Source organism: Coptis chinensis, chromosome 3 (genome assembly GCF_015680905.1).
Source record: "Coptis chinensis isolate HL-2020 chromosome 3, ASM1568090v1, whole genome shotgun sequence".
Lineage (NCBI taxonomy): Eukaryota > Viridiplantae > Streptophyta > Magnoliopsida > Ranunculales > Ranunculaceae > Coptis > Coptis chinensis.
In genome coordinates this window covers 115799473-115822411 of record NC_141458.1, presented here as the reverse complement: position 1 = coordinate 115822411, position 22939 = coordinate 115799473, and the positions used below count along the sequence as shown (strand labels likewise).

The following is a 22939-nucleotide window of genomic DNA, read 5'->3' as shown; positions in this document are numbered from 1 at the left end:
GTCGTATTGAAGCACATTTCATAAGTGAGGGGTTCGAGAAGTGTTATAGTGAGCATACTTTGTTCATTAAAACAAATAAGGGAGGTAAGATTCTCATTGTCAGTTTGTATGTTGATGATTTAATATTTACTGGCAATGATGAATTGATGTTTGCTGAGTTTAAGAATTCCATGTTGAGGGAGTTTGACATGACCGATTTGGGGAGAATCGCGGTTTTCCGGCATAGAAGTTTTGTAGAGGTCAGATGGGATCTATATTTGTCAGAGGAAGTATGCTTTGGAGGTGTTGAAGAGGTTTAGGATAAAGGATAGCAACTCAGTTCATAATCCTATTGTTCCAGGTTGTAAGCTTTTTAAAGATGAGAATGGGGTTTGTGTGGATGAGACTTTGTTTAAGCAAATGGTGGGATGTCTCATGTACTTAACAGCTACAAGGCCAGATTTGATGTTTGTAGTAAGCTTGATTTGCAGGTACATGACCAAACCAACTGAGTTGCATCTGATGGCAGCCAAGAGGATACTGCAATACTTAAAAGGAACTATTGACCTTAGAGTTTTCTACAAAAAGGGAGGGTGTGAAGGTCTGGTTGGATTTGCAGATAGTGACTATGCAGGAGATATAGAAAACAGGAAAAGTACATCAGGTTATGTTTTCATGTTGGGATCTGGGGCTGTTGCATGGTCCTCCAGAAAGCAACCTATAGTCACACTTTCAACCACAGAAGCAGAGTTCGTGGCTACAGCTGCTTGTGCTAGTCAAGCTGTTTGGATGAAGAGAATAATTGAGAAGTTGAGTCTGGAAGAAAGTAAGTGTACTACAATTATTTGTGATAACAGTTCCACAATTAAGTTGTCAAAAAATCTTGTGCTACATGGTCGCAGCAAGCACATTGATGTGCGTTTTCATTTTCTCCGTAATCTCACACGTGAAGGAGCAGTCAAGTTGGTTTATTGTAAAACACATGATCAGCTGGCAGATGTGATGACAAAGCCCCTCACAGTGGATGCATTTCAGAGGTTTCGACGACAGTTGGGAGTCTGTCAAGTTCCTGAATTAAACTAGTTGAAGTTGGTAACTAGTTTAAGGGAGGGAATGAAGAAAACGTGTCTTTGTAGTCTGTTTGAATAAGTCCTAGTCTTTAAGATAGTTGAGTAGTGTTTCCTGATTTGTCTCATTCTGTTAAGATTGTAACAGGTTATTTATAAGCCTAAGATTCTTTAATAGCAAGTAAGTCATTACCAGAACTGTTAACTACTACTCGAACATTTGTTCTTAACAAAAACAAGATCTGTAAAAATGTGGTCAACTGTAAAAGAGTTAAGTAACAGGGACAATCCCCTATACTACTATCATCCAACCAACATGTGGTGGGCCAGTTTCCCAAGTCCTTATCCACTGTATCAAGAAGGACATTTGTCATCTTAATTTCTTAAACGAGTGGAAGGACAACTGGGGCACGTATGCCTAAGAACACTAGGAGGGTGATGCTAGATCAAGTGGGCTGGTCCGCTGGTGGTTTGGATGGAGCCGAAATAGAGAATGACCTAACGTCTTTAGGTCATAGACCCCATCCATAAACACAGGATTAAGGTAGCATCAATAGACACAAGGTCTGAAAGTGGCCATCAATACAGTTTGAGGAATCACATGAAAAATTTGATGATTCTCAATTTCTCATCCTCTTCTGCCTCCTTATTCTCTACTCCGCCATCTTTCCCTTCTTTTGGGGATGTTCTTAATCACCTGGCATGTGTTTTGCACTTCGATATCTAGATTTCCGAAAAAGGAATTTATCACCTTAAATATAAAGGAATATTATACACAAGTAGTACAAAAATACAAATACAAAAACAGAATAAGGGTTTGTAAGAGCATGTCCAATGGGGCTATATGGGCTGTTAAAGTCAAATATAACACCCTAACTACAAAAATGTCATTCCAATAAAACTGTTAAAAAGTTTTTAAATTTGGAAGGAGTCAAAAAATCCAACCAAAATTAAAACCTTCGCTAGCAGCTATTATAATAAGTTCGGGAGACGGACGACATAGTTTCTGCCGTCCGTGTGTTAAATTTTGACGGACGGCAGAAAATGTGTCATCCGTCTAAAAAAATTCAAAAAATAACAGAAAACGTGATTGGATTGATTTTTTTATTTTAGGGAGCCAAATTTGGCTGGACAAGCTAAAAAACTTATATGACACTTTTAGCAGCCCAATTTAGCAGCTCTCCTTAAACTTGCTCTAAACAGATTAGGGAACTTATGAAAACTCCAAAACAAAACAATAAATCAAGTTATGCAAACTAAAAACAAAATGAGTTTGAGACAATAATAATGAAAATAATCCCAAGAAAGAGATGTAGAGGATAACAAAAATACAACAAAAACAATCAAACTATTCCAGTAGCAAAAGACAGAGTAACCAGACTTTTCAAAAACAAATCAAACTAAGCAAAACAATAAGGGTTAACCAATATTACCCCCCTACTAGATGAGCCAATTAGGATTTCCCCCCACTAGATGGGAAATTAGAGTCTCCCTTCTAAATACACACAAAAAAAATTGGTCAACCCAATTTGACTTTTTTTTTTTTGTGTATTTAGGGGGGAGACCCTAATTTCCTATCTAGTAAGGAGGAAATCCTAATTGGCTCATCTAGTAGAGGGGTAACACTAGTTCACCCAAACAATAATTATACAATGAGTTAGGGATTCAACTCTATGCATAAAGCAAGAAAATAATTAGATCAACTATAAAACAAAAGAAAACAAAATAACAAGGAAAAAATAGAAGTTAATATAGAAGGGCCAAAAATGAGTTATATAGCATAAAATTAAGTCGTTCTACATGGTAACTAATACCTAATAAGCCAACAAATTAGGGGGGGGGGGGACAATCCCGAAAGTAGAAAATATTGGAATTTTGAGTAGATTCATTATGTGAATGAAAAGTCACTTGATTTCAAGGGTTGCACCTTTTGGCTCCCATGTGTCTTTTGGTGGTTAGACTCAAAAGATGTGTCTTTTGGGTTGTACCTTTTGGAAGAGTCCTCTTTGAAAAGGTGTTATGCCTTTTCGTAGAGAGAGAGTATTCATCACATACAATGTGGTCTTTCTCGTGTCGAGTTCATTCGATTTTTATAAGTTTTCCAAAGTGTGTGAGAGCATGATAATAGAGAGTTCGCCTGAGACATGTCAACTTGGAGTACCCTTTTGACATGTGAGATTGTTTTATCCTGGGAGGTGGACGCCTAACGAATCTGTGGTACCGTAGCAGAGGTGAAATTCACTTTAAAGAGAGAGTGCTAAACGTGACTCAATCTACAATTGATAAAATTTCTAACTTTTCCTTTTCATTGTTTTTGTGAATTTGTTAAATGTGATTTCTCATCTTCAATGAAACCGATCCCCTTAAATTATTGTTTATCTAAACAAAATCCAGGTTTCAAAACAGAAACTAGTTGAAACACAGACTGACTTCCAAAGTCATTTTTAGTCTCTGCTCAATTTCAGTAGGTTGGTCTAGAGAAGTAAGTTAACGGCATAATTCCTAATTAGAAAAAACTTGATTCAAAATTAACTTGAATCAGGGTTCAACACATGAGAAAGTTCAGCTAACGAAGTACATAAAACCATATATTCAAAAGAAAGAAAAGACACAGTAAAAGGAAATAGACAAAACAGGTGCCAACTAACAAAGTCGGTAAAATTTTTGAGTGATGATACCAGAGGTCTTGGGCTCGAACCCACCAACATAAAAAGTAACTGATCTCATTTAAAAAAAAAAAAAAAAAAAAATATATATATATATGGGTTGAATTTTTTTAAAAAAAGAAACAATCCAAGCTTACAGAGAGTTACAGTAGAATCGTTGGTACCGAGATTGCACACAGCAGCAGTGAACATGGACAGTGAAAACGAGACACGAAGTAACTGGGCCTGGGTGTTGTGACCACTGGGCTATATATGGACCTTATATTTATAACCACTGGGCTTATGGACTTTGCCTTTTTTGAGTTTTTTCTTAAGCTAGACTAAAAAATCTCACGCGGTTTCGTAATTCCTAGGCTATCGTACATGTTAAGAAGTGGCTCCAGTGAACACAATGTTTTGTTTTAATTCTTTAAGTTACTTATTCTGTTTATAATGTTATTTTCTGGGATGGTATGTATATAAGGTCTCTACGTTCGGGAATGGCCCGTATATTGTGAGGAAGGGAAAATTGTTGAAGAGACGATAAGGTCTTGAAAAAGCTAGATTACATTGACACTCCATATCGGGCACGGATAAGAATTGTGGGACATGACAAAATATCAAAATTTGAGATAAATTATATGTAATATATGTCCAACACAGACAAGTATCCACGTATCCAATACGGACTTTTTTCAAAATATGGCGTGTCCATGTAACCTAGTGAAAAAAGAAGAAATTAAATGAATGAAATGTTATTCTGAAAGGACATTGTAGATATTTTGTTTGGGGTTACTTCTTTGGATCTTGCAGAATTGTACTTATAGCCTGGGACTAGCGCCTTAGAAGTAATATGATCCTGTCATACTCTTAGTGCCACAGCTTCAACCTTGAATGCCTTGTCTCCTTTGGCGTAGCTGTTTTTCTTTTACTGGTGCTGTAGCTTTTGGGAGTCCTCTGTACCCACTTTCAGACTGTTGAGGTTCTCCCTCAACAAGCCTTTAAGCCTTTGTATCTTATCTGGCTAAGAGACTTAGGTCATTATTTGATAATGAAAATATTTTACCAGATCAAAAAACACCCTTTAATGCTTTAGCAGTTCAGCTGCTGCACAAAAGGTTACGCACGTGGAAAATGGGACATCATAATGAGACGTCATCTGATTTAGTTGTCTAACGCTCATGAAGTCATAGTCACGTCAGTTAAGATGGAAAGATTTCTTGTTTGCAGCATAAGTGCTTATGTTAAGTTGGATCATCTACTATGTTATCCAACTAGAGAGGTCTCGTGGCCCTGCCTATTAAATAACCTGAAGATTGAATAAGACATGCCCCATTGTCGACGGCAAGCTCAGTACCAAGCTGCATGGATGCATGCACACTCTGTCAGTACTCTGAAGTTAGTCGTTCATAGAAATAACTAGAGTGTTCAAGTGGGACCGATTAGATCAATCTTGATTTATCATCTTTGTACTCTTTGACTTCATCACTCTTGACAAAAGAAATAGAAATGAACTTAATCGAGAGCTGATTTGGAAAGCACGTCCAGTCACCTTCTGGCCTTCTACTTCAGCAGTTTAATTTGACAAGCGGGTTAGGGCTAATGAGCTCCTCGGCCCACAAGCTCTTCATTCTGCACATCTGTGCCAACAATCATGCATTTTAACTTACTTTCAGCTGGGCATCCAGCTTTAAACTCTGGTAAAAACGGCATTCCATTTTGTACAATCTTTGCCACAAAACATTATAAGCTGCCTGCTGACATGGGGAAACCTTCGCTGACCGACCAGCTACTTTCAAAAACGGTAGAACAGACCATTAAAAAGTAAAAAACACTACGGTGTATGCAATGCACGAAGTTTCGCCTACAAATCTAAGCTGATAATTGGAGTATGACGCAAACCTCATGATCCAATAATTGATAGTCCTAGATACAGCGAGGGACACGCAGAAACAATTCTAAACCATACATTACACATTGAGATAATTGTTGTATTTTTATAACTATTTACACTTATCTTTAATGTTCATTAGTAGTCTCATTGTTCCGATCGTCAGAATCTGAATTCTTGACGTGTATTACATCAAGGTACGCTTACTACATCCAGATACTAACGGACACGAATATGGATATATACATAAGAGCATTCAAGTGTACAGCACTACAGCCGCCTTTGATTGCATTGCAATAATGGTTTGGATGATGAATGAAAGGTGTAGAAGAAACTAGAATATCAACATGAATGTGGTTAAGATGTTTCTATAACCAATAATCGAGACACAACACTAGGCCGAGTCCCTATCATTTTCATTAAATGCTCTTCTATTCCTGTCTAGTTCCTAATGTGCTCACTCACCTATCTATATAAGGAACCTAAGTATTGCTTCGTCTAAATCATGAAATTCAGCATAGCAAAGAGTGTAGCACACCACCCACACACATTCATACCCAATAACAGCCAGATATATACAATGACTGAAGCTGGTTGCCGAAAATCGAGCTACAATCTGAATGGGTTGCTAACAAGCGGGACTCATAGTAGCAGAGGGAGGTGTGAATACTTTGAGATGCCCCTTCACTATCCAAGATACAAGAAAGAAGATTATGAAACCATGCCAGAATGGCAACTGGACTGCCTCTTGAACCAATATGGATTGCCTGTGATCGGCGATGTCGCTCACAAGAGGAACTTTGCCATGGGAGCTTTCCTTTGGCCTTCTCAAATAAATAAGAAGTGAGGAGTATATCTATATTAGTGAGTCTATAAAGCTGAGTACATCTAAAGTTTGGTAGTTTTATCTATTGTCCTAAGTGTCTGCCCTAGTAGATGCATATGTAATCATTTTCCATTCCTTGCTGTTCAATTCCTTGTAAATATTTCTCCACATAATAATGAGAAGGACTGGGAGTAGAAAACTGCAGATTTCTCATAGATGACCTAGCATGACAGATTTTTTTAATGAGGAACAGGATTCATAAACGCTCACGCTCAAGTCTTAAGCAATAAGGGTCTGTTTGCTCAGCAGTACAATATATCAGCAGCAGAGCTAATGCACTGTTGCATGCATTTCCTCAATTAATACAGAGCGTGTTCTGGCCTTCTGGCTTTTACCCGCATGGCTCTATTCTGAGTTCTGGGGATTCACTTCCCAAAATCTTCAGAGAACATCCACAAGACCAAAACGTTCCTAAAGCCTTCCTATATGGACTAACCGCTGGCTAGTTGGACACTCACTCTCCACGTCTGAAGTTTGTCATACACAATTCTCCACTAGGATCATTCACAATATCCACAGCATACTATTTGAACAACTACGAAACTCCATTACTTACTTAGTATGCCATTGTCCACTCATGTATTAGGTGCCTCCTATCCAAACACGTGGTACTTTCTATTGTCCTCATTCACTTAATTTATCCTTTAGAGACCGAGTAAGCGGGGGAGGGGCCATATTTTCCTTCTTCATTTAATGGGACTTAGTACGTGTATAGACTATTGTTCCCTAATTTCCTTCACTCAAAAAGACTGCATCTTTACTAACCTAAACCACCTTATCCAGCTGCTACCCTTTAGAAAATGACTGAAAAATTAAACAACCAACACACCACCACCAACAACAACACAACAAAAGAACAAATGCATATAGATGGACATAAAATTCATGCAGTAAAGATTTGGGCAATTAAAATAGCTAGGGATATAAAAAAAGATTCTCATTCTCTATGATATAGAGGACAACATAAACTAGAACCAAACTATAATTTTATAAAAAAAAAATAATGGTGCTCGAAACAGGTACACTTGTCAATATAGTAAAGTAAAAACTTACAATTTGCTCAGGTTCAATGTTGTTCCTAAACATTTCCATTGCTGGCATTCATAACGTTATAATAAAACTCTTTGGTAAACTTGTACCTTCTTCGCCCCCTCGTACCAACTACCACCTTAATTAGTTTCGAGGAATAAAACCTAAACCAGCTTTACCTTCAAACACTCCTCTATACTGAACAACCTTAACATCTCGTTCCGCATTCTTCCCAATCCCTCTCCCTTCATACCACCCATACCCAGCAAGTACCGCTTTCCCATACCCATTAACCGGAACACCTATAAACTCTTCCAACCCTTTATCATCTGGAAACTTTTTTATATCGTCACGAAATTTCTCCAACAATTTCAACTCAAGAGCAACATTATTAGTTGGCTTTTTGCCCCTTCTTTCTTGGGTCTGATATTTAAACCGTATGAAGTTGAGTTTGGGTTTGGTTTCCAGGTGTTGGGTAAAGGTTGAATTATTAGATTAGGTTGGTGAGTTTGTGTTTCTGGATTGAACTCGGTGATGAACTCAGTTCTGGAATCTTCTTCTAGTTCTTGTTGTTGTTCATCTTGGTCGTTGAAATTGTCTGGGGATTTGGGTTTTTCTGTTGATGAGGATTTTGAGGAGAGCTGGAACGATACCTTCATGATGGTGTAGAGAAAAGGATTTAAACGATCACAGAGCTGTAGTTATTCACGTATCCTTATATCTCTCTATAGCCGGATCTCTTGGAGAAAAATTTCTCACTATTTTATGATTTTATAACCACCTCCCTTAATTATTCTAATCAGCTCCCTCTTTTTTAAATAATTTACTAAAAACTCTCTCATTTTGTTGAAATTAAAATTAACTTCATATTATTTAAAATAATTTATAAAACCTCATTCACGTCACTCAAATTATATTCAACCCCTCTTAATATTTTATATTATTTTTTATATTATAACTAGAATTTAAGCGGACGTTGGCTTAAATAAATTAGATAACTATTGATTTAGTTAAAATGGACGTTGGGCTTAAATAAATTATATACCAAACTAAAACAAATTATATGTGGAAAATTAAATTATACAAAAAACAACATCACAAAATATATTAAAAAAAAACCCAATAATGACAAATATTTTAAAATATATATAATATTGCATGAAACTAACATCAAAAAAAAATAACGATAAACAAAAAACTAAATGTAAATGCATCGAACTAATCTAAAATAATATTTAACGGGAAATCAGAAATTGAATGCACATGCAAGCATTAAACTAATCTTAAAAAGTAATTAATGGACAATCATAATATGGATACAACTGCATTAAACTAACATCAAAGAATAATTAACGGAAATCAAAACTTGGAACTAACATCAAAAAATAATTGTCGGAAATCGAAACTGGATGCAAATGCATTGAACTAACCCTCAAAGATTAAATTAAAAGGAAATCGAAAACTGGATGCAAATGTATTGAACTAACCTAAAAAAAATTAACTATAAATTGGAAACAGGATGTAAATGCGAGAAACTAATCTTAAAAAATAGCTAACAAGAAATCGGAAACTTGATGCAACTACACTGAACTAATTTCAAAAAATAAATTGGATGCAAAGCATTGAACTAACCTCAATAAATAATTAATGGAAAATCAAAAACTGGATGCAAATTCATTGAACTAACCTCAAACAATAATTAATGGAAAATCAGAAACTAGATGTAAATGCAACCTCATCGAATAATAAACGATAAATCGGAAACTTGATGCAAATATATTAAACTAATATCAAAGAATGATTAACGGGAAATCGAAAACTGGATGCAAATGCATTGAACTGACCTCGAATAACAATTAACAGGAAATTGAAAATTAGATGCAAATGAATTGTACTAACTGCAAATAATAATTAACAAGAAATCGGAAACTAGATGCAACTATATTGAACTAACCTCAAAAAATAAATAACATAAAATCAGAAACTTGATGCAAATGCATTTAACTAACCTCAAAATATAGTTGTATTATATGTTGTGGGAATGTCTCGATAAGTATAGTTTTACATTTAAAACGGTGTTTATCTTATCTTTTTTCTTATGATTGGGAACACCTTGCTATTCAAGTAGCTTCAATATGAACTTCGTCTTATTAGACAATCTCACAAAACTTCAATCAAACTTCTATTATTAAACAACAAAATAAAGTTGAAGGGTTTTATCAATTGTGAGTTATTTTTTTTTAATAGAGAGTACGTGGGGTTTTCATGTTATAAGAAATTTAGATGAGTGATCAATACAATATTTGTGTTTCGACAAAATATGATCAAAACACTAAGTGTTTATGAAATAGACGAATAACGTAGAAAAGTAATTAGAAAAATGATGGTGATCGGGAGAATGATGAGACTGTACTTTGCGGTTACCTACGTATCCAAATTATAAATGGGATCAAGTCCCAAGAACGTAGTTCTTTATGAGAAATAATTTAGTATTTATATAGGAGTAGAGATTTCTTGTAGCTCAAGTAATTGTAATTGAATATAACTCTCAACTGATAATTATATATCTCTTTGATAAGAAACTAATCTGGACATAAATTAATGTACGTAAGTGGCAAGTCATATGGCTAAGGTTTAGCCTTAGACACATGAGTTAATGAGCATGTACATTAATCCATAGTATTGCAAATTGGGCTTTAGCCCCTGTCGATTAAATGAATAAAGTGGAAACTCCTACTAATGGACGTTTGCCACGTAGGTGGGAGTCGAAACAATTTGTATATAATAGTTCTGCATATATAGTTACATATATTTTTCAGAATAATTAATATGACAATACCCGTTCATAGATAATCTTCGAAGATCCCACATAGTGAGTCAGGTATAATTTAAATAATAATTAACAGAAAATCGGGAACTGAATAATCTTTGATGATCTCATATAGTAAATCAAACATAATTTATTTTTATGTCATGTTTGCAATTAAGGACGCTACAGATGGATTAGTAGAAAGTTGGCATTACACACCACATTGGATAATTAAAAGGAAATCGAAAACTGGATTCAAATACATTTAACTGAGCTCAAAGAGTAATTAACAGGAAATCGGAAACTTTATGCATATACGATAAACTAAACTCAAAAAGTAATTAAGTAGAAATCGGAAACTGCTGCAACTGCATTAAACTAATGCCATATAATAACTAACGGAAAATTAGAAATTGGATATGATGCAAATCCTTGAAAAATATTTAAAGGGAAATCGGAAATGGTATGCAAAAATGCATCAAACAAACCTCACATAATAATTAATGGGGAATCGAAACTGGATGCAAATGCATTGAACTAACCTCAAAAAATAATTAACAGGAAATCAAAAACCGAATGCAATTTTATTGAACTAACCTCATAGAATAATTGGTGAAAAATAAGAAACTAGATGCAAATGCATTGAAATAACTTCAAAGAATAGTTAACGAAAAATCAGAAACTAAATGAAATTGCATCGAACTAACCTCAAAGCATAAATAATCATAAATCATAAACTAGATGCATATGTATTGAACTAACCTCAAAGAGTTATTAATGAGAAATCGAAAACTGGATGCAAATGTAATAAACTAATATAAAGACTAATTAACGAAACATCGAAAAATGTATGCAACTGCACTGAACTAATATAACCTCAATGAATGAATAATTAATGGGAAATCATAAATTTGATACAACTGCATTGAACAAACCTCAAAAAATAATTAATGAGAAATCGAAAACTTGCTGCAAATGCATTGAACTAACCAATTAACGGAAAATCGAAAATTGGATGCAACTGCATTGAACTAACCTCAAATAATAATTAACGGAAAATCGAAACTGGATGCAATTGCATTAAACTAAAATCATAGATTAACTAATAGGTCGGGAAATCAGAAATTGGGTGCAATTTCATTGATGAATATTTAACAGAAAATCGGAAACTTGATGTAAATGCATTGAAATAACCTCAAAGAATAGTTAACTGAAAATTGGAAACCAGATGTAATTGTATCGAACTACCCTCAAAGCATAAATAACCGGAAATTGAAAGCTATATGAGAACTAATATCGAAAAATAATTAACGGGAAATCAGAAATTGGATGCAGATCTATTAAACTAACATCAAAGAGTAATTAACAGGAAATTGAAACCTATATGCAAATGCAATGAACTAATCTCTAAGAGTAATTAACAAAATATTGAAAACTATATACAACTACACTTAATTAACCTTAATGAATAATTAACAGGAAATCATAAACTTGATACAACTACATTAAATTAACCTCAAAGAATAATTAATGAAAAATCGGAAACTAGATGCAACTATTGAACTAACCTCAAATAATAATTAACGTAAAATCGAAAACTTGATGCAAATGCATTGAACTAACCCCTGAAACATAGTTGTATTATATGTAAAGAGAATATAATGTCTCGACAAGTATAGTTTTACATTTTAAGTAGTGTTTATTATAATATTTTTTTATTATGATTGAGAATGTCTTGCTATTCAAGTAGCTTCAGCATCATATTCGCCACATTGGGCATTCTCACAAAATTTCAATCAATCTTCTATTATTAAATCTAACAACAAAAAAAAGTCGATGAGTTTTATTAAGGTTTGGTGCTTTCTTTTTATAGAGAGTAGAGCAAGAAATTTGAATGAGTGATTAATATAATTTTCCTATCTCATAACTCTGTATAGTTGCTAATATTTTTTAGAATAATTTAATATAACGACATCCGTTCGTAGGACGGGTTCGAAAGCTAGTTGTAACCTAAAATCTATACGTCGGTATTTGTATAAGCGATACTTTCACCAACTGAAACAGTGAAACTTTACAAATTGGGTTTAGGCATAGAGATTCATATATGGGCCCTGATTTCGGTCACTAATTTATACGTCGGTCGGTATCAATAAATACCATTTTTTTTTATTCACTTATTATGGGCCTGGATTAAAAATAGAAAAACAGTAAGTAGGTGTTCGGATATTGTTTTTTCAAAAAATTAGTTTTTCTCAAAAACCATTTTTCTGAAAAAAAAATATTTATTTTAAAAACAATTTTTTTTAAATAAACATGTTTGGTTAAGATTTTTTCTTAAAAACTATTTTTATCAAATTAGTAAATTTCGTGATATTTCTCGAAATATCTTAGCGTGAAAAACTATTTTCTACAAAAATATAAACCAAACATGTTTATTTTTTCAAAAAGTATTTTTTTCACTGATAAATGTTTATTGACAATAAATAAATGGGATCCATAAGTTCACATAAATAAATATTTATTGTTTTTACAATAAATAAAAACAATGCCGAGCACATAAGTTCACTTTTTAGAAAAAAGAATGAGTGAAAACAAAAAACATAAGTGGGAAGGGTTTTAATTAGAGGAGACCGACAAAACAACAAAAAAGTAATGCAGGGCACGAACGCCATGTCAGCGGCTCAACCGGTGGCTTATCACGCCTCTTTAAGAAGTAAAAGTAAAGTAAGTATAGAAGTATATATATATATATATATATATATAAGTTAATTCTCTAAAAAGTAGCTACTTAAGTTAACGTAAAATAAGTACGTACGTAAAATTTTACATACAAAATGAATTCAAATCTAATTTTTTTGTGGTTACGAAGCACTCACCATAATGATTATCTTTCCAAAATTTCAGCTCATTTGGAAACCTCTAACATGGATAAAAATTGTTGATATCTTTAAAAAGAAATCTAACGGTCTAGAAATGTTAAGTTTTTGTAATCATTTTTTGCCAATGTTAGAGGTTTCCAAATGTATTGAAATTTTGTAGAGATGATCTTAATATTGAGTATATCATATCTACAAAAAAATAGGTTTGAATTCATTTTGTAGGTGAGGTTTTACTTACGTACTTATTTTAAAGTTAACTTAAGTAAATTACTTTTTAATGAACGATATATATATATATATATATATATATATATATATATATATATCAGTCATTTATGAATTAAGTTTTTAGTTACAACACTTTTTAGTTTTTATACAACGTTTTATACAATACCCCTTGAAAATATGAATTAAGTCTTGATTTCCTTGTAGATATGATCTTCACACCATGGAGATCATCTCCACAAAAATTTAACTCATCTGAAAACTCCTAACCATGAGAAAAATTGCTCTCAACCTATGGATTTTTATCAACGATCCAAAACTATCGATTTTGTAACTTTTTTTTGGCAAACTTAGAAATGTTCAAATGACCCAATTTTTTGTGGAGGTAATATACATGGTGAGAATATCTTATCTACAAAAAATTAGTCTTTAAAACATTTTGAAGAGTCCGGTGAGAGGTATTGTATAAAACATTATATAAAAAGTGTTGTAAATGGAAATGGAATCTATACCATATATATATATATATATATATATAAATATATATATATATATATTTATATATATATATATATATATATTAAAATTGTCAAACGAGTTGAATTTTTGTAGAGATGTTCTCTTTTTATAGTTAACATCTCTGCAAAATTCAACTCTTCGTTTTAAAACATTAAAAGATTTATATATATATATATATATATATATATATATATATATATATATTCAAAAGTGGAAAACAATTTTATCTAAGTTAGAGGATATCAAACGAGTTGAATTTTTGTAGAAATGTTCTTTATAGTTAGTAGATCATATCATCTTGAAAGATTAGGGTTTAAATCATTTTGTAGGTGAAGTTGTAGGTGTTTTAGATTTGGAACTTATTTAAGGTCCTTTTTTAGGGTTTATATATATATATATATATATATATATATATATATATATATATATATATATATATATATATATATATATATATATATATATATATATATATATATATATATTTAACGATATATATCAACCAATATTTTGACTAAATAAAAATATTTTGACTGGTGACCAAAAAGATATGTATTTTCGATATATATGAAATAAATTGGAAAATAGGACCACCAATAAATCAAAGTATATGGATATTTTAGGTGCTTTTTTTTACTTAAACCCCCAAAAGTATACCCCTTTTGAGAGAACTCCCTATTTTGGAAATCATTACTAATTGCTCCCAACGCTGTTAATTTTATGTGTAACAGATGTGGGTATTTTGTATATTAGCAATTTTGTCCCTATTTCAAATTTGTAAAAACCTACCATTTTTAACATATGCTTTGTCTTTGTAAAAACCCACTCTACACTTCTCTCGTCAGCACTAGTCACGACTTCTCAGCAGTGTAGGGATCAATATCTCACCAGTTACCACAACATTCATGCAACAATTCACATACAAGTACACAACATTGCCATCGTACACCACCAACAATCGCTACCCCCAATCACAACAATCTCCACAATACACACGACACAACACCACCACGCATAATCTCCACGCAATCACCGTACAATCAATTCAAAATTTCCACACCTTCAACACCATTTGACTCCAGCCATCAATTCACAACACCATTTATTTTAGTCATCAACACAGTCAACAATCACCACCATCACCCAATATTTTGCACCAGTCACGGTTTTCACCACACAGTCCACCTTTAGCACCATCTCTCAACATCGAATCTGACTGCACTACTATACACCAGTCAACACAACCATCATCTCCATTGTCTTCACTACAACAAACCAGTCACCACCACCCCATCAATTTACCACCAGTCACGACCTATAACCAACACAACAGCATCACCACGCCAATCACCGTAATATTTTCTTCAACATCACACAAAGAGAGAGAGTTGTAAGGAGAAAGGAGAACAAGAGAACAAGAGAAAAAAGAGAAAATTAAATTTTGGTCATGCAGAAGAGAAATTGATGAGGAGCAGAATTCCTCCCAGTGGGTTTTTCGTTTCACCTCGTTATAATTTAATTGTATAGTAAATATAGTAGTTAATTAGCTTATTGTTTATTGGTGTTATATGATTGTTAGACATTATGTTATATGTTGGATTAAGTTAAATTGGGTTTTGGGTGGGATGGAAGTTGAATTAGAGAGTTATTGAATTTGATGGGGGTTTACAAATTTCAAATAGGGGCAAAATTGCCAATATACAAAATACTCCCGTTTCTCTTACACAGAAAATTTACAGAGTAGGGGCACAATCAGTAACGATTTCCACAATGAGGGTTATCTCAAAAAAGGTATCTTTTAGAGGGTCAAGTAAAAAAAACCCATATTTTAGGGCTTTTAATAGTCTAATGTTTTCCATATCTTTCCTGGGTAAAGTCAAGATTTGTGGGCTTAATGTGGGTTCGTCTTTCTTCCTTGCCTGTGTGATTCCTATTAGTCGAACACATTAATAGGTGGAGTTCCTATTTCGTCGTTTTTCTTCCATTTCATCTTCTTTCTGTTTGTTTTTCATTCTGCTTCTTCATTATAACATACATCTCCAGAGAAATCCTCTTATTCAAATCCCGTGTTACCAAATGGAAGAAGAGATCATCCAAGATGCAAAGCTAAATGAGGAGGAAGGGGAAGGGGAAGATGTTGATCATTCATCACAGGCATCACCTTTTTTTCTTCAAATGAACCTCCTCTTGCTGCTCTGGGCTTCGGCTTCGTCATTTGAAGAAATTATGGATGCCTCCCACGAGTACTCTGATGTTATGAAAAATGAAGAAGCAATAAAATCAGAGTTGGGAAAGAAGCCAACTCGACATAGACGAGAAAGGATCCAAATAAAAGAAATGGTGCAGAGAAGGCCCAAGTTCCAAACACGAATCAACAAAGATGTAAGGTACGTCAACCGTATACCTTTAGTGTACTCAGATAGATACATGCTTAATAATTTGTGTTCAGCGAATAATCTAAGAGTGATTTCGAGCGATGTTATCATCTCTGAAGGGTGTAGTTCGTTGTTAAAAAAGCATAGTGTCATATTATTTGCAACTATGCATTCATTTATTTTATTAGCGAAACATACGGATCGATTAAAAAATCATTGTAGTTCGTTGTTAAAAAAAATCATTGAAGTTACTTAGGTGACCAAACATTCAGTAAATAATTCCCTAATTTCTCGTTTCAGCCATTCAAAGAAAATGTGAAGACTAGTTGGAGCAGACTGAGGAAATTTTTTGCAGCAGTTAGTCGGGCTCTTCCATTAAAATGGAACGCGATCATTACCAGTTTTCACTCCACTGATATACTAATAACAAGTTGCGCAAAGGCATACAGAAATGCATGTATATTGTACTTGCCTTCGCAGTAGCTGGATACTGTATCTTAATGTTAGAACTTAGAACCCATTCTGAGGAAGATATAGTTATATAATAATACTTTATTGTAAAAACAATCTTCTTTGCCGTCAAGGAAGCGCTTGCTCATGAACTGTTCAGTGACTACTTTCAGGTTGGTTTCAGTTGCCCAGTAATTTGTGGCTCCTGTGACCATTTGGAGTAAGTTTGTTTTGGTTCTCTTCAAATGATTAGTGGACTAAGGCGTGTGCTTAGTTTGCTTGTTTAACAATACATGCCCAGATAGTCAGATACTACAGATTCCTATTTGTACCTTCAAAGTTTTCAACCAAAAGGTTCAAACCCACCAAATTAATGAATAAGCTTCCGGAAATTGAACACGTTTTGTTTCATAGACCTGGATATGATTTTACTTGTGCTTCTGTCAGACATTCAAAGTGCATTACCGCCCATGTAATTGTAAAGGTTAGGTGGCTATGGGTTCTAATCTCTAGCGGCACCCCCGCAATGAATAACTCTGTTGACAAAGGCTTGCACAATCACAAAACTAAACAGAGTGGGCAGAAGGGATATCAGGATCACTCGCATTCTCCAATGTCCCCCATAACTAATCAGTGGGCATATGACTGGTGTACCTGCTGCATACCCCCTAACCCTATCAAAGAGGAATGAATTACAGCAACAGCAAAATAAGCACACAAAGCCACAAAGGAAAGTATAGAATTATCAAAGTGAGAATGGACTGCCATAAATGGCCAGCCAGCCAGCCACAAAAGGACTGGCAAAATGGCTCCTCAAACTAAGCAACAAACACCAGTTACATACCTTAAACCTTTATTGACACAGCATACAAATAACATTGGTCGTGTTTGGATGGAGGCATGGAAAGATAGATCTGTCAACGCGGGCTTCAGCTATCCTCAATCTCAGGAAAAATTTTATATATGTGATTCCCCTTCTTCACTCTATCTTCTCTCTTGCCTACAAAAATAGCATGACAATTCATTTCACTCCTATCAGTCTGATATTCTCATCTCGACTCCAAGGATGTCCTTCACAGTCTCGTATGTCACAAATGCAATCGCTATGGATGGAACCACCTGAAGAAGATAACTCAAAATTAGAATTTCATCACTTTAACAATAAAATGATATTAATAATAATAATAATATTTTCGATACTGATTGGTTCAAAACAGATTGGTTTCTTACGATTTATAATGGAACACTTAAAAACAACTATTTCTTACTTTGTGGGTACCCCAAACTTTAACCACAATCAAATGGTAGCACTAAAGTTACCATCTGAGCAACAGGTTTAGCCTATGTTTCTACACTTAATTGTACAAAGAGCCACTAATAAGAACGATGCATGAGGTAAGATGAATGATGTGCTAGCAATTTATCAGCCTATGTGGACAACCACCACAAGACTCTGGTCTATACAACTATTCAATTGGGAGAAGGAATCAACTATTTTCAAAACAAATGATAGATAGTGGTACTACCATAAGAAACGGTACAATAACAAATGATAGTAGCAAAGTCGGTAAAACCTTTGGGTGAAAGGGTGATGATACCAGAGGTCTGGGGATTGAACCCCACCAGCATCAAAGAGTTACTAATCTCATTTAAAACAGGCTTGCCAATAAAAAAAAAAATACCATAAGAAACATGAGCAAGGTTTCCCTTTTGTGAGTTGGAGCAACACTTCCAGTAGTAAGACCATCTGGCAACTCTAAGTACATGGCATTATATCTCTCTCTGAACATTCTAACACAATCAAATAGAGTGAACGCTTACGACTTGGGAATACATAATAGGGAAAGACCAGGTGGCAGGTCCAACCTGCAGTATGCATGCACTACTAATGTCGGACCGGCCAGACTTGGCTCGTCAAGAATCCACAATAAATGTTATACCAAACCTATGTCACATGTGCACGGAGTGCAACCCACAGGTCAGCCATTCATCTTTGTTTATTTATATCCTTCATTCTCCAAACAATGTACCACTAATTAAAGGAATATAGGAGCCAACTATGCAATGGTGAGTCATGTAGATTGTAGAAGCACAGTAGGAATGAATTAACTACGGTCATGGATACTGACCTTTACTGAATTTGGAACCAAACCCTTGTACAACGCTCCAAAACCCTCATGTCGAACAGTTTTCCTGAACGCATCAATCATTCCAGTATACTCTAGTGGCGCTTTACTCCTCCCATCCCCAGTTAAAACTGAAGAAGCATTGTTCCATCCCACCATCTGCATTCTCCGGCGAATAACATCGAGAGGGTAAGCAACTGTCTGGCCAACAGTTCCTGCAGCAGCCCCACATGCAAGCCTTGTTGGGACACTCAATTCGGTGTCTTGAACTAGCCCAAATGGTCTAGACTTGATCAACCAGTCCTTTAGAGACTCGTATACAGCAAAGTTGAGCCCAACATACGGGACCTGTAAACACCAAAACCAAGTAAATTACACAGGGCACTCTGCATACTTTGGTGAGATGCACAGTAAATATTTTGAGCTCAAAATGTCAACTCTGTTTCTTGCTTAATATAGTGTCCAAGGTTGACCTTCAGATATAGTGCCAAAGACTGGGATAAAGTGAAGAAAGAATTTTAAGCACAGACAATTGATCATACAGATTTAGCATCACAAAATTATAACCAAAGAGAAACTGGAATCTCAGAAACTGTACAGTGAGTTTCATTATATCCTATGTTACATGGACACACCATATTTCAAAAATAATCTGTGTCGGATACATATCCACGGACACATATCCAGATATACCTTAGACACACACTCGGACCTTTATTAGGGTGTGTTTGATATACCTTAAAGTTTTTTCCATATTTTTTAAAGCGTTTGTTTACCCATGGAAAAGAAATGGGTTTTTCCATATGGAAACAAATGGAAAAGGTTTTGTGTCTTTAGCTAACCCCGAAAATTTTGTATCCGGGACTTACTACTAATAATAAACAATTATTCCTTTCCATAGCAATGTAACTTATGATGGAAACAAGCTATGGAAAGGGAAAATAAGAGTTTCCACCTTTTCCAATTTTTAAAGGTTTACCCATGATTATACCACAAGAAAACAAACAATAGAGAATCTTCTGCTTGCTGAGAATTCTTTCACTACATCCTTTGATAATTAATTATAACTTCATTCCTACTTGAGAGTGCCTTGAATGCTCAGCAAGGACAAATAATCAAGAGCCCAATACGGCAATACACAAGTCGCTTGATAAGAAGCATTTTTTATGTACTTCCAACAAGTAACAACTGTACTGATAATGTATGAACATTAAGTCCTGGCTACTACAAACCGTTTCTCAGTTATGGAAAAAATATGGAATATCATATGCAAACCTTAGGTACTTCCCCAAGCTGCTTCTCTTATGCAACTATTTGAGACGCAAATGACAACAACAGATAAAAACCTAAGGAAAGGGAAGAGGGGGGAGGGCTAGTTCAGTGCCCATGTAGTTCATCTAATAATAAAAAATATGAGAAATCACTATAATTTTGAAATATTGAACTTTTCATCACATAGAATAATTGCCAATTGGAGATCAGATTTTCTATAGTATATAAAGACTTTGATTGTTTATTATTGTCACTGAGTTAGCAAACTATCTATTTTCACACACATAAATGTACTTACAACTCCAATAACTGAAGGAAGCCAGCCTTTATAAAGTGCCCTCGGGCCTTCTTCCCGGAGAACAGTTGATAGAGCATGGAACATGCCCCTATACTGGTAAGGGGATTTCTCTGTCTGTACAAAGAGGGAAATGAATGTAAACATTAAAGTTTATGATGAAATCTGAAAAAAGAAAAAATAGTTAAAATTTTCATACACACAGGGACATAGAGATTTCAATAGATGCATGAAAGTCATAATTCATTACCTGTACAGTGAGTCTACCCCGCACCATGTCCATTGGGTAAGTAGCTGACATGGCAATGATTCCAGCACATTGCTCCAGCTCCAAGACGTAACAGAGGAGTTAAGGATGCATCTTCTGCAAAAGATAAGAACCAGCCAGAAAATTGAGATCTTCCCTCTCCGTTTCTATGCTATTTCATATCTAGCTGAATCTCGATATAAATTCATCAAATGATGTTACAACAATCAGAATATGGAGAACATGGGGATCACAACAAAATTTTGAAGAGAAAAAACCCCAAATTCATCACATTGTACTGCCCAGTTGTGTACAAGATCCACTTAGTCAGATTTATTTAGGATAATAGCAAAGAACATTTCCAATCAAATTGACTAAATAAAATCCAAGTGGAATGCACAAGGCCACTGCAAAGTTTCAAAAAAAGTTACAAATCTGAACAATGTCAATATAAGCAGTAACGGGTCGTCTTCACACCGGCACATCAAAACGCTATAAATACGGGATCCAGTATGAAGAATGACAAAGTAGTTTGGAGGACCATCACTTTTCCTATAAATTCTGTCTTCCTAAAAAGGGAGGTTGAGTCAGGGAAAAACCTTGTGTTGAGAACAACTTTATTCCATTACTTATAGAAGCTCCAGATTGATTAATTTCAATCCATATTTTACATGTCTTAATAACCAGTTTTTGAATTTTGGTGGGAATGATTTTCATGACAATGACAATATCATATTCAAAAAGGTGAATCCAATACTCATGATTATTAAGAAGTGTCTCCGTGAGTGAATTTAGTAATGTGCATATGCATAACCACTGGCTTCTCTGTGGGACATACCATTTCCAGGTTGTTGACGATAAAGCCACAGAATCCCCCTGTTGTAAATAATGAAGTATCGTGAGAAAAACAAATTAAACAATTGAAAAGTGATTGCTATCAACATGAAAAGCAAACAGAATGTCAACATCAGTAATGCTAATGCAATAAATAGGCAAGAGGAAAAACCTGGAAGCTTCCTCATAGCTGAAGAATTTGACAGCCGAGTTTGGAACAATACGTGCACAGTTAGTACCATTGCCCTTGAATAGTCCTCGAAAACCCTCAGATCTCCATATATACTTCAAGCCTTGAATTGTTCCATTGTACTTAATACTGTGAGGATTTTGAACCTGCAAGTTTCAAATTTTAGATTAACCCAATTTATAAGAATGGAGAAAGGAGATTCTGTTATTTCATTTAAAATAAGTAGATTTAAGCTACAACTGATGTAAGCTGATTTGTTATATGAAAGGAGATAATAAGTCCGTCTAAGGATAACATTTTATTGTAAAGAAATTCCAGGGTAAGGAAAATGTAACGTATTGAACACCTTATACAAGTTGGCTAGACCCTATCTTAACCTGACCATTATTATCAAGATATGCACAAACACTTTTGGATCAACAAGACTTAGCCCCATCCTATACGAAAGATGGAACCTTTGTTTTGAAAACAGGTCAAATCAACAGCCACTCACAATGTCCCAATCATGTAGTAATGGTACCATAATATAGCTTAGTGATCAAATTAAAAAGAGACAAAGACATAAGCCATAAATAAGTTAGTGGAGGATAGGCTTTCAGATAAACATAAATAAGTTTGTTACCTGAAGCAAAATCTTTAGCCGTTCCAACGGAGCAACGGCAGTTCGAGATCTACATAAGAATTGACTGAGATTAGCTTGGGGAAAAAAACATACTCACGAAACAGAGTATAGCCAAAAGCTCAACTCACACACTAAACATGATCGACTACCCAGTTCAAGGATTATAAAAGCATAATTATTTACACAATCAAGTCTCACATCCTAGTGAGACTGTACAGTAAAAATTACTAAACCCTAACCTAACTAGGGTTTAGCAAAACAAATGATTCATAAAAAAAGTAGTTTGATGAAAAGGGTAAAAAAATATTACAATCCACCGGCAACTCCACCAGCAACGAGAGACTTGCAGATACTGAAGATCGCATGACCAGGAGCTTTAACTCCTTCTCTTGCTAACTTCGCCTCTTCAGCAAGATTAACTACAATCTTCGATACTGCTGATTCATCTTCAGACGCCATTTAAATAAAAATTTCTAACTACTCTCTGATCAGTATCTCGAGGCAGATAAACGACAGAAGAGAGATCTCTGCATTTGTTTGCTGTTTGTGTTATGTTGAGTTATTAGGAAACGGAAACCTAATAGATGGGTTTGTGTCGG

The 22939-nt window shown here is 34.6% G+C and overlaps 1 protein-coding gene and 1 long non-coding RNA gene across 2 annotated transcripts; one reads left to right on the top strand and one right to left on the bottom strand.

Annotated features, from left to right (window-relative positions):
- The first annotated feature begins 15797 nt into the window (after positions 1–15797).
- LOC147513328 (uncharacterized) lies at positions 15798–16906 on the top strand. The gene is made up of 2 exons (XR_015215404.1): positions 15798–16316; positions 16605–16906. It is a non-coding gene; the product is annotated as an uncharacterized LOC147513328 (long non-coding RNA).
- A 559-nt stretch (positions 16907–17465) lies between these two features.
- On the bottom strand, positions 17466–22939 carry LOC147513327 (mitochondrial adenine nucleotide transporter ADNT1-like). Its single transcript, XM_086596368.1, is given in 9 exon segments — positions 17466–17873; positions 18884–19228; positions 20451–20564; positions 20698–20766; positions 20768–20811; positions 21533–21570; positions 21701–21864; positions 22341–22389; positions 22651–22939. Coding segments are annotated over 9 exon segments (1056 nt in total). The 5' UTR covers positions 22800–22939; the 3' UTR covers positions 17466–17789.